Source organism: Chelmon rostratus, chromosome 10, assembly GCF_017976325.1.
Source record: "Chelmon rostratus isolate fCheRos1 chromosome 10, fCheRos1.pri, whole genome shotgun sequence".
Taxonomy (NCBI): Eukaryota; Metazoa; Chordata; class Actinopteri; order Chaetodontiformes; family Chaetodontidae; genus Chelmon; species Chelmon rostratus.
Window position 1 is genome coordinate 11,548,332 of NC_055667.1, and position 18,821 is coordinate 11,567,152.

At 42.6% G+C, this 18,821-nt stretch overlaps 1 protein-coding gene across 1 annotated transcript; it reads right to left on the reverse strand.

Moving 5' to 3' along the window:
• Positions 1-648: 648 nt before the first annotated feature.
• LOC121612983 (N-terminal EF-hand calcium-binding protein 1-like) lies at positions 649-17,438 on the reverse strand. Its single transcript, XM_041946197.1, has 12 exons — positions 17,322-17,438; positions 14,002-14,026; positions 9,448-9,556; positions 8,568-8,593; positions 8,126-8,223; positions 4,884-5,142; positions 4,618-4,697; positions 3,611-3,664; positions 3,240-3,352; positions 3,005-3,082; positions 2,731-2,822; positions 649-1,825 (listed from the first exon to the last, which is right to left on the reverse strand). The coding sequence occupies exons 1-12, from the start codon at positions 17,436-17,438 to the stop codon at positions 1,797-1,799; spliced, it is 1,080 nt and encodes a 359-aa protein (XP_041802131.1). The 3' UTR covers positions 649-1,796.
• Between the last annotated feature and the right edge of the window lie 1,383 nt (positions 17,439-18,821).

Genomic DNA, 18,821 nt, shown 5'->3' on the forward strand with positions numbered 1-18,821 from the left:
TTTTAGAGTTCTCTGGAATAAAGATGCTGGGAAGTCAAATATAACCTGATATGTATGTATTATTAAGACGCTACGGAGTGAATGTGAGCTGTCAGCTGCTGCGGGGGGAAACTCTGGGCTCAAACTTTGTGAGTTAGAGATGTTTCAGGCTGTGTTTCAGGAGAAGGAATCAGCTAAACGAGCGAACTGGCTCTGAAGAGTGAACACCAGCCAAAAGACCCAGATTCAACACAAGGTGGGCTTGACATTGTTCCATTGTTTTTAGGCCATTTCTCAAAGGTGCCAGCCGCTGATAGCACAAGCGCATATTTACAAAAGCATTTCAGTCCGTCAGTCTTATTCAGCCAAGGAGAAGGAAGGTAATTCCTCCTTTTTTCAGCTTCTTTGACTGCTGCTGTACATGCACATTGGATTTTAATACAATTTAAAGATGAAATCCAGGCTAAAACCCATTATTTACTCACACTGATCATCCATATATTCGCATTAAAATTTGGCGACTGTGGACCATTAATCTACTTAGAAATCTCTTATTCTTATATTGGACAACAATTCAATTCAGGGGGACAATTATTGCATCATTTCATGTCATCAACGAGTCATGAACTTTATTTCATGCCAGAAAACAAACATAGCATCCACATAACAACTGTATATTCTTCATAAAAGAAAGGATACATGAACACTTCAAAGAAACACATTCATTCCTCCTCAGAGCTCAAATACTATCATACTGTACATTTACCAATGTTCTACAACACTCACCTACATCTTATAGCTGTCATTAATCACTGTACACAATCTTAATAGACTTTCTTTCGAATTACATTTCACTGAACGGTTTACGCTAAATTTCTGTACTCAAAATATAAACTTCTATTTGAGTGTGTTGTACCGTCAAACTCTTCTGATTACACAGCGCACATGTAAAATAATGGCTTTCGAGTTTTATTTCTAGAGCAACAGTACAGGCGAACTGCAGAATTATTTGGTTAGTTGTCGTCGTCCGCTAATATTTCACTGCACATCAGCGCAGTTCGAACAACGTGGCGCGTTATAACACCACTTAATTCTATGTTATCAACAAGTCTACAATAAATATCCATTCTTCACAATTAGGTCCATGTTTCGTGTTTTTCTAAAGTGCAGGAGTGACACACGGATGATAAAAGTTTAGATGTGGACCATAATTGTTCTATCTACTGGCTGTCTAGCCCATCAACAAAAAGACGCTTGGCAGCAAAGCTTTGAAGGAGACAAAAATGCACAATACTACAGAGAGAACAAGGGGAAATGCAGTTTAACCCTACGACTACATCTGTTTCTGTCTCCGCTGAAGAGTGGCTGATGGATAGTGACAGATGGACAGATCAGTTGTCATTCATGTGTTTCTATCTTTGTGGCACCACTGACATTATATCTATTCTAAGATGTAGTTTTGATTGAAATAAACTAGCACTGAGAAATAAGAAACCATGCAGATCTTTTTTTTTTTTTTTCATTAAATCAGAAGCAAGAAATGTGCCAGTACTGTTAAATGAATTGGCAAAGATCCTGACCACACACTAAAATATTGCATTGCCCAAATTCTTTCTCTCCAAGGTTTTCATTTGTTTCACTGGCTGATTTATCCAAGCGGTCTTCTTTACTGTAGCCTCGGAGCAAAGCTTTGCAAAAACAATCCTGGCCATGCCGTGAGGAAAAAGTGGATATCAAAGAACGAAAGAGATAAAACGATTATACAATCGCCTCTTCTTCCTGCTTTTATTGTGTTGAATAGCAGCAGCTTTGCTCTGTCAGTTGTTGTTCATAATCCACCAAGAAGCTGTTAAATGAAACAATAATGAAGCATCAGTGTTTTTATGCTCTTTGCTTGAAACAAAGCAAACGAGCAAAAATAGCAGTAAATATAAACACATATTTCTGTTTTTTACTTAAAAACAAAATGGTCTAAGATTATAATTCATTATCTAACACAGTAAACTGCATCTCACACGCTGAGCCTGATTTTTTTGGCCACTCAGGAGCAGCTGAAACAAGATGTAAACACAAGCCTGACAAACAGTACCGTCACCTTTTAAGTTCATATGGCAAACTTGTTTCCATATCCGGCAGATACAGAGCAACATTAGCATTCATTTGTAGTCGTGTTTCTGGGCAAAAAGTTCAATATTCACTCTGCTTTTAGCTCCAAAATATCTGGTTCTTTAGTCACCCGCTAGTCACAAACTCTGTATGTCATTCAGCACTGGGCAGGTAGCACACAGAGGGTTTATCAGAGCTTTTTAGCTCCTGCTGTGTCTGGATATCACCTCAATGAGGGAGGCGCAGGAAACCGAAACAATGAGCTGAGAGACGCTAAAACCTCCAAGGTCTTAGAGCTGAGGGGAACTGCAGAGTCAGGCGATAATGATCTGTGGGTCCGTCATTTTGAGTGACTCCTTCCATATACACATCATCATTTGAGCTTTTCTTATTTTAAAAACATGAATTATAGCAGCTTTAATATTACTGGGTAGCTGTAAAGCAGCTGAATTCTTTCAGAAAGACTTCAACTACACTCATTTAAACTATAATTATTTCTATCTTGACACATGCAATAATATTTTTCTGCAAGGCCATGCTACTTTTTGTTTTTATCACTAATTCATAAAACTATCAATCAAACTGGATTTGTGAGATTTTGTGTTTGAAAAAGCTGAGACGAACATTTAAGTGTCTGGTTTCTACCTGGAAGGAGCATAGTGGACACCATCTCCGGCTCTTCCAGTGAGTCGATAATGCAGCGCTGGAAGGTCTTACTGATGGACGACTGCAGGTAGCTGAGAGGAAAGAGGGATGAAAAGGATGTGACTGCCATTTGCCTCTCGGCAATGCAATAGCGCTTCAAAGAAACCCTGTGAGCAGCTCGCGTGCTGGGCAAAATTCGGTGCAGCAAATTGAAATTGAAATTCTCAGAACGTGTCTTCTGGCCTAACGTGCCGTGACGCCCTTCTGATCTTACCTCATCCAGGAGAGGCGGTCCTGCCAAAACTCGTACATGATGAAGCAGGATCTGTCTGGCAGGTTCTGGACTGAAACACTAAAAGGGTTAGAGAGAGGGAGAGAGAGAGAGGGAGAGAGAGGGCAGTAGGGGTTATATGACGTGTTTGGGAAAATTGAAGCAATTTGAAACGGCTGCATGAAATCACAGCGACCCTGAGGCAAACCAAGGCACCGAGGCAGACAAAGGGACATACTGCAGGTTGTTTAGCTGGCTGCAGGTGGCATCTGTGTAGATTTTAAGAGCTTGCTGAAATTGGTCCACATCCCTCTCCTTCACAGACATCTGTCTCTGGACCAGAAGGATGTTCTAGAGAGGGAGGAGAGACACCAGACCAGAGCCGTTATCACATCTTCAAATGACATCAACAAATTAGGCTCATTTACGATTTTTGCTGCTTAAGTTGTTTCCAGCTATTCAAAAATATAAAACGGAAATGAAATACATTAAAAAAACACACATGGAACACCTCAAAAATAAGCAGAATATCAATGTATATTTCAGTTCTGTGAAAAGATATCCTCTGACACAACCTGGCATACTATAATAAACACACGCTGGACTCACCGATTTATACGTCCCTGCCAATGTGTCCTCTTTGAGAGGTTCAAGCTGCGGACTCTGAAAATGGGGGCATAAATATTTCAGTCAGCTATGAAAAGAAGAAGAATTAGCGGCAGAACAGGCTCGACCAAATCCCGAAAAATTACAGAACGTTGGCCTTCACAAGGAAGAGATGGCCGTATTCATGTTCACCCCCCAACAGCCGCACTGCAGCCCTGAGAACGGTTGTTCTACTATGTTCTTGTCTGCATGGCCAAGATAAGAAAATGTAATTACTAGTGTATTAGCAGGCTGGCTTATTATCCTACAGCAATGAAATCTAATCTTGGAAAATGCCTCATATATAATTATAATAACTGAAAAAAAAAAAAAAATGTCGGTGGCTTTTTGTAAATTTTTCAGAAGCACCAACGAAAAAACAATCTGAATCTACAGCACGAGTCTTCAATCAAACGCTGAAAGTCCAGTCTGAGTGAAGCACAGCACATGTGTACAGGATGCTGCCTTCCGCCTGACATTCAGCGTGTGTGTCGTTCAGCCTCCACGCCCACATGGACTTTGTGCAAATCGCCCTCTCTGACAGCATGTTGGATCTCGCACCGCGGGGCAGACTCTGTACATATCTGCAAACACGCAGCGGGGCTCACACAGTCTGCTTGACATTTCTGTCTGCAACAGCTGAGCCTCAGTAGTTAGACGTGAGCCTCACAAAGAGCAATTCTTCCACGGCGTTGCATCAAACCCTTCGGCAGCAAGCGTTAGTCTTTCTAACAAATGAAACTGAAACATGCTTGTGTTGGCCGCGGCAGAGTCGGGCTGATGTGGTCCTCTGGTGCCCACTCTCTGGAGGACGAACTTGTTTACGGGGACAGATCACCATTTTGGAAAATATTAGCTCTCTTGCTGAGCGGTAGATGACACCACTCTCAAAAATAGGAGCCTAGAGCGAGCAGACGGTTAGCTTGGCTTAGCATGAAGACTGGAAGCACAAAAAGGGATTTCATACAAACCTCACACTCCAGTTTGTCTATGAGCTGCTCCAGCTGGTTGATCTGGGAGCCCCAGTGGTTGTCTGGCTCCACGCTGACCCCTGACCCCAGACACACAACATCAGCACAACACAACACAGGACGTCGATCAATGACAGTGCGTCAAAGTGATGCGTGTTTTGTTTTGGATGAGCTACTGTGAGTGTCCTCCTGATCCCAGTCGCTTGCAATATTCCCCCGTTTGCCCTGATCAGATTCTCCACTATCTTAATCTTCCTGAAACATACCTGTGGTGAGCATGCCAGAGTAGGGGTCAGTAGGAGAGAGACACATGTTCTTCTGGATACGTCTGCCGGGGCGTTTGGCCACCCTCTGCATGGGCAGGTCCTCAGGCTTCTTCACTACCCTCCTCCCCGTGCAGCCCTGGTCGTGCACAGCCTCCATAGCGCAGTCCAGCGATGACTGGAGGGACTGCAGCTGGGTGGTGGTCTCCCTCAGCAGGAAGCGTGTCACAAACTGACCCAGCACCGATGAGCCCTGGTACTCCTGAATGGAGGAGGGAGGGTAAAAGTGAAGGGAAAGAATCGGCCATTATGTGGGGAAAACGAATGAAATTAGCTTTTTATTCATCCTTTCAAGGCCAAGATATTTTGAGTCTTTTCTGGTTTGTTCTCTCTCCTCACGCCATTAAAAAGGAGTTATCAGGTATCTTATTGCAGTTACATCTACAGAAGAACTGAGTGAAAATAGCACTAATCCCACCGGTTAAAAACAAAAGAGGAGTAAACACAGAAATGTGCACGGTGTGAGCATGTCGCTGCGTAAATTAACCTAAACTGATGAATGCAAAGCCGAGAAAGGTGATAATGGACGATTCCATGAACTGGAAAGTGATATTACGATAATGCACGGAGCCTGGTGCTGAGTCCTCTCTGAGAACTTTCAGTGCAGTAGCTGCTGTTTTTTCTTTTGTTTTTTTTTTTGGTGGATAATGAGCGCCGTCACCCTCGCCAGCGCCCGGCAGTGCAGCTAAATAGAGTTAAGAAAAAAATGACAGGGAGACATTTGAAAAATGACCACAGAGCTTGCTCTTTTTCGGCAGCAGACACGCTGCCCTGCATGAGTAATGAACCTCGGCGCTTTCCTCAGCTTCTCTTTCCTTTCTCTTCCAGACAGACGACACCGCAGCGGATGTTTTCTTTTTATCTCGGGGCACCACAACAACACATTTCAGTCTGCTGATTTCATCACTTTGCTGCTGGTTCTTCCAGCCATGATGAGAGCACAATAAACTGGAGTTCATGTAAAGCACTTACCCATATTTTTGCCTTAAGTAAGATGGGAGTCTTGGTTACAACTGAGCACAGCTATGGGATCAGTTTCTTTAGCAACAACAATTTGATAAATAAATCGGATCACCAGGATGGCTAAAAAAAGCATCTGCTCTTCAGGGCAGAAAAGGCTTTTTGACTGACTAATAGCAACATGAAAAATGCATGAGCTGTAGGAAGGCACGGGCGATATAGAGACGGGAAAAGTACAAGAGGAAGAGGGGAAAAAAAGCCAGACAAGAAGACAGTGACGGAGAAGATGGATGTACACTGAAAGTAGATAAAACAGAGAGAAGGAGACATGTGTGTGTGAGCGAGTAATAGACTCGGATTTAAAAAGAGGGAAAGAAACTGAAAGAGCAGGAGATTAGAGCTGAAAAACGGCCGAGTGTTTGTGGTGCAGTTACGTGGAGGACATCTGACGTCAGATCAGCAGGACAGCTGGGGGGGTTTGTCAGCCTTAGTTACTGTCATCTACGCTCTAGTGTCGCCCTATGTTCTCTCTTAATATCATCAGTAGCACCCACTTCCTATGCTGCAGTGAAAACAAGTCGCTGCACACCACAAAAAGAGAACCAATCTCATTAGAAGTCTGCCTCCAGATCCAAGCTTCTGTCTTTCTCCCTTGACAAATAGAAATAAATATTCACCAGCTGGCTTAACGTGGAAAGGTTAGGTCAGATCGATGAAGAGTGAGCTGAGCTATTGATTACGCCTTAGTGGAAGTTCTTTGATGCTGATCTGGTTTCGGTGTGTGCCTAAACCAACATGATTACAGCCCCGCATGTCTGGGGCAGACACTTTAATCCCGTCTACATCTCACTGGAATATGTACAGTACGCTGCTCTGCTCAGCCAGGTTTCATAACAGGATCTCACAACGCTCTAATTAGAATGTTTCACGAGTCAAGGCTGGTGATTCTGATGAGATACCGTGTCTCATTATCTGGGAACACACGTAAAAGAAACACCGGCGCAAAAGTTTCGCTCTTTTGAACTGAGCAGGATTGATCTCTATTGCAGCTCCCAAACCTTTTTTTTCTTTAGTTTGCAATTAGGAAAGAACATATGTGATGAAAGTAAAGGTATGCAAACTTGGTGAAAACATGTTATGATACTGAATACTTGTTTTCAGTGAAAAGCAAAAAAAATACTCAATACAATCTCAAATGGCCAAAGCAATGCGATCAGTGCTGTGATGTGAAAAGATACTCAGTTAACAGCAGAAGTAACACGAAGTATGTTGCCAGAGCAAAGCCACTGAAACCACGAATGCCTCGGTTTGGTTTGTCTGGGCTACTGTATAAACATGGCAGTGCAACATGTAGAAGAGGACTTTTCCTCTTGTGACACCAGCAGGTCAGAGGCACAGAACTGTGCACATCTGTGGTTTTGAGTGAAGTGTCTTGACAGCTGTATAATTGATTGCCACAACATCTGGTTCAGACGTTCATGACCCCCTCAAGATGAACTGTGCTAACTTTGGTGATCCATAAACGTTTTCTCTAGCACTACCATCAGGCCAGAATTGCAACTTGTCCAAAGATCTGGTTTATGACTGAATAGGTTCAAAACTATTAAAACATTCTCATCAGCCTCAGCTGAACTTTGCTTTGTGCTAATTAGCAAAGCTCAGATGATGATCACGGCCAGCATGGCAAACCTGCTAAACTACCTGCTGACATTTAGTGCACCCCACCACTGTGCTTAAGTATGACCTCACAGAGCTGCAAGCATGACTGTAGACTCTAGTCTTGTTTTGACTGTTAAATAAATCATGTAATACAAAGATCAATATTTATAGAAAAATTCAAATTAAGATCTGGAAAATTGTGAAATTTAACTATCTTCTAGACTATGCAATTAATATATTAAAAGAAAAATAACCAACAGATTCTACACGATCCTCTTCACTGGCTGTCCAGCTGACTCTGTCCAGCAGGCAGAGGCAGTCGTGCTGGGCAGTTTGCTTTTCTTCTGTATCGCTGCCACAGCAGAGTGATCTCAAAGACCTCTGAGAGGGTTTCAGACTGACAGCTGAGGCACAAACAGAAACTCGTCTGAACGCTTGGAGGCATGAAAGATGCTTACAAATGTTCTGAAAGCTGATGAAACGGACGACAGTGTGCTGGTGTCGTATTGCATTTAAAGCAGTGCAAAATTTAAGACATGGCAGAGGTGAAAGCCAACATGACCCACCTCTTTAGTTTTATCCATGGCCTTCAGAATGGCCACGTTCAGCTTTTCCAGAGCGGACAGGACGTTGACGTATTCTCCCAGATGTGGAGTGAAGTACTCTGGAGGGAAAGAAGATTTGTTCAGCGCTTCCAATGAGCTTTGTGTCTGATCAGCACACTGATCAGTGGATATTTCCACAAGAGGGACATAAATCAATATGACGCTCATGACATTAATTAGAATTAAAGTAGTCTGGCCACTGATCGCTGAGTCACTGAGACTGAGGCATGCTCCCGTTTGATTTATGGTCATCATCAGACAGATTCAGCCAATAGCAGCAGCTAAGACCATAAAACATTGGGCTTTCGTGATACATAAAGTTGATGTTATGTGATGTTTAATTTTTAAGAGTGTTTATATTAGCAAAGTCAGTAAAATAAAGCAAGAATGACACATAATTTACCTGAGAGTTTGTCTATGTCCAGGTTGCTGAGAGGCAATGGGAACAAGACAAAAAGACACTTGTTAATTAAAAAGATGGATGGACTGCTATAACAATAACAATAATCATAATAATAATAATTGAGACAGATGTTCATGGTCCCCAGAAGATAAATCCTGATGACTTTGGCGATTTTCTTACTTTTCAGACAGCATCATCATCAGGTCAAAATTTGAACTTCTGACACTTTGGTGGACCGAAGTACCTGTAAAACTGTTACCTGTAAAACTGTTTTACCTGTAAAGCTAATGACATACCATCAGCCTCACCTGTTCTTTATGTGTGGTGCTAATTAACAAATGTCATCATGCTAACACAGTGGGCTAAGATGGTGAAGATTACACCTGCAAACATTATGTATAGCAGCTTAACATCAGCATGTTAGCATGCTACTGTTAGCATTTAGCTCAAAGCACAGTGTCAGCCACTAGCATAGCAGTATACGCTCACGTTTTTTTTCAAGCATTGATATTTGTTTGAAGTTGATGGTACGCAAATGAAGCTGCACATTTAAGGTCATAGCATAACTTGTAACACCTGAGAGTTCATTTTTCACTGTGATTGTTCTTTATTGGCCAAGTATGCGTACACACACAAGGAGCTTGACTCGGTTTAATTGTAAGCACAGGCAAATGTTGACATATTTCACAGTGTTGCTCATCAGTGTGCAGAGTGCTGCAGACTCTTGAGCTTTCATGCCAGAATTAAGGCTCTCTATGGAATATTGACATCATCTTCATTGAAGTGAGGTGTTGACATCTCACTGCCAGGCGGCAAGAGAGCAGGAGGGGCTCCAGATGGCGGCAGAGCTGGAGGACATCCAGAAGGAAAATGAGCTTACTCTGTCTGCTGCCTGTCGATGGAGTAATACAGCTCCCGCATCTGCTCGTCAGTGAGGATACCATCAGTGAAGTACGACTGGAACTCCTCCAAGGACAGCTTCCCGTCATCTGACAGGAGACAAAACATAAAACCTTGCTGAAGCCCGAGAGTTTTTATCACCTTAATGAAGGGTTTGTCCATTATTAAATAGAATGAAATGAGGCTACTTTGGTTTCACAACACTAAATTAATTCCAGTGATAAGCTCAGAGGTGCTGCTGCTAATGAAAATGCTTAACATCAATCGGCATGAGCCCAAAATCTGTCTTTATTAAGCTGTAAAACCTCTGTCAAGGACAAAACTTTAGGCAAAAAACTACACTTAGAGGACTTTCCCATGAAATGGAATTCAACTTTGTAGTAATTTCCGCTTATCCCACATCTCCATTGTGGTAGTGTAGCAAATTATTATTTGTTAGTGATGTGATTCATTTGAAAAACCAATTTATGCTTTTATTTCCTCACAGCTGAAAACTGTTACTGCAGAATAATTTACCCACTGTTTTGATTTCCGCTGCAAATCATTTCCCCTATTACAATTTCGCCTCAAACACATAAACACAATTTGCACATGAACCTTATAGGACTGTAGTTAATGGCAGCACAGAGGGTAAACGGGGTCCGCCTCTGATCAGCAGCGCCTGGGGCTGCGTGCTGCAGGGCCTGCAGGGTCCTGAGGAAATTGGGAGCGGGGATTGAGGGCTAGTTCGAGCAGTCAGAGCTCAACAGCACTCAAACGAAGATAATGAGATATCGCCTCCATCTCGCCAGCTTTGCTCTGTAAGCGCTGAAACCTTTGGAGACCCGGCTCTGAGATCCCTGCCAGGAAACAGAGCGCAGACTGATAGGCCTGAGCCAACAATAAATCATATCGTCTGTTAGTTATTTTGACTTCCTGCCAGCTTACACGGGGCACTCTGGACATCATGTGTTTGCAGCAAAGGCTTTTAGCAAAATGACACATTGTTGATTTAACGCTAATCACTGCATAGGGATCATACCCTAAAGATGGAAACCTGCATGTTTGCTGAATATTTGTTGTGGTCTAGTGATGCTAAACCTCAGCTGGAAGATGAATCCATCAGAGAAGGCAGAATTATCATTCTTTCCTCAGACTTCCCTGTAAAAATCTTTCCACATGATGGAGGAGTAAACACAGTCTGTTGCACCTCTGACTCATTCTCCAGCCGTCTCCATCAGAAACGCTTTGGTGTAGATTCACACCCAATTAGACACCCGAAAACAAGTTACAGAGCAGCTCAGATGGCGTAATATGCAAGTGTTGGCTGCTTCTCAAAGAGCAGAGCTGCAGCGGTGGAGTGGCTGAGCTTCAGGCTACAGACAGTCTGACTCTTGTGGCCGAAACTTAAACGTGATGTTTTATATCCCTTTTAAAAACAACTTGCAAATAGGTTACGGAGGTTTTGCAACAACTAGTCCAGAGGCTTCGTGACTAACAAGTGTCAATATGCCCCATCTGCAGGGAAATTAAAGTGTTGGGTGATTTATGGATGATAAATAAGTACCTCACCAGAAGTGAGGCAGCTGACCCGCTTTAATTGTCTCGCTTCACAGTGAATAAAACTGCAACTGCAAAATCTCCCCCTGTACTGACGCTCATATCTTTCCAGGAAAGCTTTTTCTTGGGGGAATCCTAAAGCTAAAAGTGCTAACACTGAAGAGGCGCCAATAATTCATGAAGCCCAAAAGTGCAATTCAGGCGAATATGAGAGGTAAGAATAGAAAGAGTAGACACAGACAATAAATAACTCAACTAACAGAGATACATGGTGATCCAAGTCAACAGAATTTCAGGGAATTATTCTCATTATTGTTGCAGTATATTTAGTTAAAAGATTAATTCAAATTTCAAAAACTTTGCTTGGATTAATTAAAAAAATAATTTTGTTGCTAAAATAGTGCTTAGTAGCTGATTATATGCTTCTCACAAAATACTGCTAATGCTACTGACTTCAATCCACAGCTGCAGCACTTCAGCACATCACTGCATCCTGTGAGGATTCTGCTGTCGTCTGCTACAGCACTGAGTACAGCACTAACTAAAAAACAGCAAGGGAACAAGTGCGAGAGGCAGAAGCCTCACAGCGATGCTTATTATCGAGAGAGAAAAAGCAAAGCCACAACATGCAACTCACATTTGAAGGGAAACCGCTTCATAAAATCTATCCAGCGAGAGGAGAGAGCACATTAGTCCAGCTTTAGCTGCTCTGCACCGGCTTCCTGTAACATTCAGAATTGACTTTATGGTCCTCCTCCTTGTATACAAAGCCCTTAATGGACTAGGACCCAGCTACATTGCTCCTCTGTTCACTATCTGACTTCAAGAACAATACAGAAATGACTTTATGCGTCCGATGTAATCTATTTTTACCTATATTTTATTACTCTTATTCTGTGGTTTCATTTTCCATTTCATGTCATGCATTGTCTTTATTTTCATTTTCATGCGTACTCTATATCTTGCTTTTATTATCCAGTGGGCTTTATTCTCCATCTTGTTTTGCATGAATTTTTTATGCCTGTTTGTTTAGCCATTCTGTCTTTTCTATGTGAAGCACTCGCTTGGTGCATGGGATCTCTTTGTTGTAAAGCACTTTGAGCTGCATTTCCTGTATGAAAGATGCTATACACATAAAATGTATTATTATTATTATTACATGGTTAAAAAAAACATATTTGTCTATGCTCTAAAACTAGGGCTTTGAGTGAAACCAATCAATGGCCTTGATGAGTCATTTTTCAGCCCACTGGTTGTCTTAACAATTCAGCTCAGATGATGATACTTAAGTCTGCTTGTGATGAAGGTAAATCTGTGACTTATCACACTAAATAAAGCGCATCGCTCTTCAAAAGGAGTTTGTTTAGTTTACTGGATTCTACCATCATCGATCACCCTCATCATCTCGTTACACTGTGAATCCTCGTGCACACCTCTGATCTCAGTCTGCAGCGACATAAATGCATCAAAAACTAATCCGAGCACAAGGCTTCTTAGTAAAAGCTTCCAGCATCTACTTTATATTCTTGTAACCCTATAGTTGTTGTTTTTTTGTGTGCTTTTAAAAATTTAATTCTTCATTACAACAGCGTGGAGGGCTGAAGCGTAGCTGGTTGGTAGCCAGCCCTCGTTATGTGGTGAATGTGCCGTGCTCGAGGAGCATCACGGCAGCCCACTCAGTGCTGATTGGTAGGAGGCGCTTTCCTCTCGGGTGCACGACTCAGTGAGTTTGTGAAGACGAGCACCAAAGTGGAGCTCGGCTGCAAGCTGAAGATAACTACCACAAACATGAGACAGAGTTCTCTCCCCTCCTTTTATCTTCCTCCTTTCTACAAAGAGTGAAAAATAAAAGCTCTGTGCGAGTGCTGGGGGGGCGGCGGCGAGTGGAGTGAAAGAACATAAGGAACAAATGTGACGCTTCACAAAAATGTACTGTAAATCCTTTACTGACTGAGTCAACATCTATTTCTATTAAAATGTCACACCCCTGTTGTGTGTTCAGCCAGTAATTCACAAAGAGATCACCTGAGACCAGACACAACTTGAAGAAATAAAAATCCACCCACCCTTTTTGTTTTATCTCCTGCAGGTTCTTCACAACAGCCGCAAAGAAATAATCATTTTTTCATGGGCTCTTTGATAAGTCACCAAGTTTTTTCTTGCATCTTAAACATCGCGCCACGAGCTCGCCCTGGCGGCCGCTGCTCACGTGTTGCATCATCAAATCCTGCTCATACGCTACACATTCACCGTCCTCCTGAGAAAAACCGCTCAGAGTTTGGAGACACTCTACATGCATTAATCACTTGCCCCTTTCGCATTTTGCGCTCCATTAACTGGAGATGCTGTGCACGAATAAAAAATTTAAGCAAAAACATTTTCCTGTTTGTCAGCACTGTTTTTCATGCACAGCTGAACGCTCTGTTTTCCCAGGAGACATTTAGGGAGGGAGGGTTTCCTTTGAAGTAAAGAGCGGATTTAAATGTTACACTGTATCACATTAATCAAATGAGACTGTGACAAGTTTGCAGGGGGGCTACATTAAATCGACATTAGGTGCAGGTCTCCAGTGAATCTGTAACATTTTCGGCTACAGAGGAAAACAGCACAGGCCACATTTATAGCAAGATTACTTACAGTACAAATCAGTGTGTACATGTTCTCACTGGGCACATACAGTATCATTGGATATGAGCACTGCATGGTGAGCTGCTGCACCCTGTCAAATCCAATCACATCACGAAACCAAAAAGATGCATCTGCACCTGGACTTGGCTATTTATATCCTTTGTACCTGGATCCCTCTAGGAAGGCACTAAAACAGAAAGATAAATCCCTCAGAGTCAAACCAGGGCCCCTCTCTGAACAGAGCCATCCCAGTTTTTTTGTCACGGGGTGCATCTCATTTTTGTGCGCAGCGACTCCTTCAAAGAGATTTTTAATTGAGTTTTAATCAGCCGTGTAATCTAATTACCTGCTTATTTTGCTTACTCACCATTTTTGTCTGCCCGGCGGAATATCTGCAAGAGGAGGAGAAGATTAGAGATTTTAGGTTGGGGTACAGGCAGAAAAAACATTGAAAACATTCATCAGCAGTGTCTGACATTTTGGGCAGTTAGGAGGAGGAACCGTATCTTTGTGCAGGAACAATATATTTCTATAATCTGACAACAAATGCAACACAAAGGCAAAGATTTGTTCCACAAATGTGAGGCAATCCGTCTGTATAAGAACTGTTTTTTGGCATATTGCCGTTGCTTCGTGCACCGGAGAACATTTAAGAGGAGCTGTAATTTCTGCATTTCAATAACAAAAGCGACTTGAGACATCTCAGGAAATGAAACGCTGACTTTTATATGCACTCACGAGGCGCTTTGGAATGATAGCTTTTATGGTATTTTTCCTCTCCAGCATTGAGAACAATCCCGCTGCTTTGAGATTTTTCTCTGTGCAAAACCTGCAAGCAGCAGACCCTTGTGTTCATTAATTTACGCTGTAAAATCACCATTAATGTCTTCAGGCTCACCCCCTCCGTAACACCGAACCTGTGAGAAGTCAGATCTGTCTGCGAACTGTGAGGTGTTGTTTGTGAGAAAACTGTGGCACCTGTTTTTTTTTTTTGGACCAGCAGAGTCCGAGTGGCTGTTTGATTAACTGTATCGTCAGAGTGGAGCTGTGCGATCGCATCCAGCTGTCACCTTTGGAACACATCGGAGTGTGAAGGCCTGGACACGCTCCGCTCACATCCCATTCTTCAACAACCCCCCCCCCTTCTACTGAGCCTCACACAAATCAATTACAAGAAATAATGGTTCTGACCATTTGTAACAGAATCAGAAAGACTGCGCTGAATATGTCAGAGACACAGAACACATTCTGTCTTCATGGTCCAATTCAGAGCGCACGTAAAGGACTTCACCAGTGTGTCTGCAAATCACGTACACTTAACATCCCCCACTATTCCAGGCAGCTACTGGTTCCCATTCATTCCTAATTTGTTTGAAAAAGCAGGTAATTTTTTTTGACAACATAAATCTATCTAACACTAGAAAATATTAACAGCAAATCTTCAAAGCTAAAACTAACTGTAACTTAAATCACAACTAGAAACAACTCAAATAGACCAAAAACACTCAAATAAATAAAACACTAAAAACATTACAAGTAGCATGTGGTGTGGGCAAACCTGTATTATGGGCATATTATCAACTAACAAACCACATTTTTGCCCCGAAACGGCCTAAAAGCTGTAAAAGCTAAAAGAGAAGTCAAAACACGTCAATCTGATAATCTTTCAAAATAGTCTGTCACCAGCAACTAAATCAGTTATTCATTTCTGATTGTACTCTTCAATGTGCAGTAAGGCCACATCCAATCCAAAACCAATCAGAATATCTGTGATAAATTCAAAATTAGCCAAACACAGACAAAGGCTAGTCGTCATCTGAAGTGCAGAGGATTTGCAGTGAGTGGACTGAGCCGTGCAGAACAACTGGTGTGATCCTTTAACATGTCTGGACTGACTTCTGGATGAAACCTGGAGGCTGCCCATCACTCTCAAATCCCCCGAAACTGCAAAAGCTGATGTAAGCATCCTGTCCAAGACACGTCAGAGGCAGCCAACGGGGAGCTGCGCCATAAAATCTGGGAAACAAATTGAGAGCAATAAACATCAGCTCTGGAGAGACTGGAGATTACTGGCCTTTATTCCTCCTTTGTGCTTTTAAGTGGGAGGCTGGTGGAGTCTGTGTTGTCATCCCACAGAGCAAATGCAGATCTCCTAAAAGCAGCATTAGCTACATGGATGCCGCTCGGTTGTAATTTCTTTCTCAGCCAGTCCCCGGGGCCGGTTAATATGTCACACTGAGTCCTGCTGAGCACAATAAAACTAGTAACCGACACTCTCTGAGCATCTACAGCAAGGCTATGAATGAAAAAGCCTCCCATCAGCCTCTCAAGCAAATTATTATCTCAAAAAGAGCTGCGAAACTCTCCTCAGGGATGTAAAAGCAAACAGCCTTCACACAACTGTGAGCCTTTTAAACCACACAATGAGTCCTTCATCTTATCCGATTATATAAATAGACAAACATCCTTTTTTGTAAGAGAGACGCAGATAAAAAAAACCCACAAAAAGCGTCCTCAAGTGTAAGTGAGCTGTAATGAGACTGTGTGGAGGTAGAAAAGCACAAACGAGGCTTAAGCACTGCACATATGAGCGTGAGCAGCAGCATGATGTAGCTGCGAGGAAGTCAGAGGAACAAGAGAAGAAGAATCAGTGCAGGGCGTTGTATAAGTTGCCTTCCAGCGATCGCACTCTTAATTCATGCGGCTATTAAGGAATAAATGACCAGCCATTAGCCGCTGTAATAGGTTCAGTGAAGAAATGCCAGTTTGGAGGTTATGCAGTGTTGGGATGGAGAAAATGGATGTTAACTGCATTTAAACCAAATGCGTACTCGCTGCGGTCTGATGCTCCCCTCGCTGGCCAGCAATCTGCCTCCAGGAAACCGGAGAACTGTATTTACAGCCAGCTGTCAGGGAGTCAGAGGCTGGGGAGTGATGCTGCCTGTATTATCTGGTGTCCTCAGTAAACCAGAGGCAAAGCAGCCACGAGGGCTCCAGACATAGAGCATGAATAGGTTAGCATTCATGTCTTTTATATGGAGGGTTCACCTATAACTGCTTTCATGCTGAAGCAAAAAGAGGAAGATCCCGTGCATGCAAGTCCAACCCCTCTGTCACCTCTGCAAGATGCATCCTGCTCAGATCATCCACAGCTGTGGTTGGAGCTGTGTGAAGGGAAGGCTGCTCATTAAACATGCAGAACATATCATGTTTTGTGTGGGCACTGTGCATGTTTCATGTATCATGACTGCCATTGTCACCTGTAAAAGCCAAGCAAATGAAAACAAGCACAGTGGAATGGTTTGCAGGTTAAACAGGTGAAGTGACTGCAAACACTTGCACGTCACATGACCGTCCCCTTTGTTATTCACGCGCTGATGGACGTGCACTCACCTTTCTTACATAACAGGGCTGCTGCACGTCGAGCACATGTGAATGGGAGGCAGGCGAGCATCCCCTCAGTGTGAACCATTCATAAACAGCAGAATGAAGGACAGTGTTGTAGCCATGCTGTGGCTTTGTAACATGACCCCCCAGGAGGTGGACGTGAGCAAAACACACGGACACCATCACGCTTATAATCAACCCAAAATCTTAACAAAAGGTCGATTAATAAGAAATGACAGGAGGGTGAATTTTGAAGCCATAACGCCGCTCGGTGATGGTAAAAAGCAGAGGTGTACTCACGTCCTGGACCAGAGAGATGCCTTGATTTTGGTTGTGGTCGAGCTCCTGCTGCTTTCTAAGGTGTTCGTGCTTGGCGGACTGGAGACACATGGTTATCATCTCTGTGCAGGCCAGCATCGTGCCGCTTTTGACGCGATCTCTACCGAGCTCTCAAAGAAAATGGATCCTGCCCCTGCGTCTTCACTCCGGGGAGCGCTTGTCCTCGTCGGGGGGGTGGATGGATGTGGGATGATGGTGTCGGCGCCGGGATGGAGGTGGACTCTGCCTGCTGCCCTCTGCCTGCACGACGACGAAAAAAAAAAACTCCGCCTCTACACGACCAGCAGCTATGATTCATGAACGGCCGGGGACAGCGCCATCTGCTGGTGGAGATAAGCAGTTCACCACAGGCGGGTGGTGGGGAGTTTGACTGAGGACAGGAATGAACAAAGGAAGCAGGAATGATGACTGACAGGCTGCTGTCTCCTCCTCAGATGTTATCTGTGCTCTCATATGTTCAGTATTCTGATTATTATATTATATTACAATCCCATCAGGATTTTAAAGTCAGTTTATGTGTTTCTGTAATAGCTTAGTCATTGATTTAACGTGAGATGTCATGTATTGTGAAATATTTATAATTAAATATAATTAAAACCATTATTTGTGGTATTTGTAATGTTGGTATTAAAATTATTATTATCATAAAAGCAGACATTAAGACGTTTTAGGTGTATTTATAAGCAATTCTAGCAATAAAGCATCTGCAACTGTTTTATAATCAATATATGAATGAATACATGATTACAAACATAAACAATTCATGACAATGCGATTTAAAGCATCTATTAAGTGTTTATATACATGTAGAAATCATAGACAGACCGGTTACAACTGTTCACGAGCGTGTTCAGAACTTTGGAGGACATGTCGAGTTTCAGGGTTCATTCATGAGCCAGAAACAGTTTGACAAAAATCTCATCTTCATTCAAGTTCCACTTACTGAGTTTCCTCTGGAGGCCTTTAGCAGCAGAAGGTGTAATAAATACTGCTTCAAATGCTGCCAACAAACATGAAGAAAAAAAAAACTTCAAACTGTAGAGAGCAGAGCAGCCAGGTTAACTCTGTTTGCTCTAATATGTGTGAGATGAACAAACGATTATCTGGAGGCTAAATTAAACTCCAGTCTTCTGTTATTCATGTAAACTGACACCACACTTCCTCTGTGAAGAACCTGTATATGCTCGTTTTTGTCATGGGTATATGACACATAAAGTCAGCTAGAAGCACCACGTCAAGACACAGATCGCATGATGAGAAGCGTTCTTCTGCCTGAATCTGCTGCCTGCCAGCATCAGACAGATCAAAAACAGATTTTCTTTCAAAAAGTCACTGAAACACAATCTGATGAATCCCCCATTGATGTTATGCTGTTTTTGTTGTTTTTGATCCTTTTCACTCATTTCTATTTATTGTTTGGTGTCGTGTGTTTGTGACTGTTTTGTTTTTGTTGCTATTTGT

Excerpts from the sequence above, each read along its gene's own strand:
- LOC121612983 (XM_041946197.1), bottom strand. The coding sequence starts at position 17,438 with ATGCTGGCCTGCACAGAGATGATAACCATGTGTCTCCAGTCCGCCAAG. Across the intron at positions 14,027-17,321 it reads GCATCTCTCTGGTCCAGGAC|ATATTCCGCCGGGCAGACAA; the intron begins GTGAGTACACCT and ends CTCCTCTTGCAG. Across the intron at positions 8,224-8,567 it reads GGACATAGACAAACTCTCAG|AGTACTTCACTCCACATCTG; the intron begins GTAAATTATGTG and ends CTTTCCCTCCAG.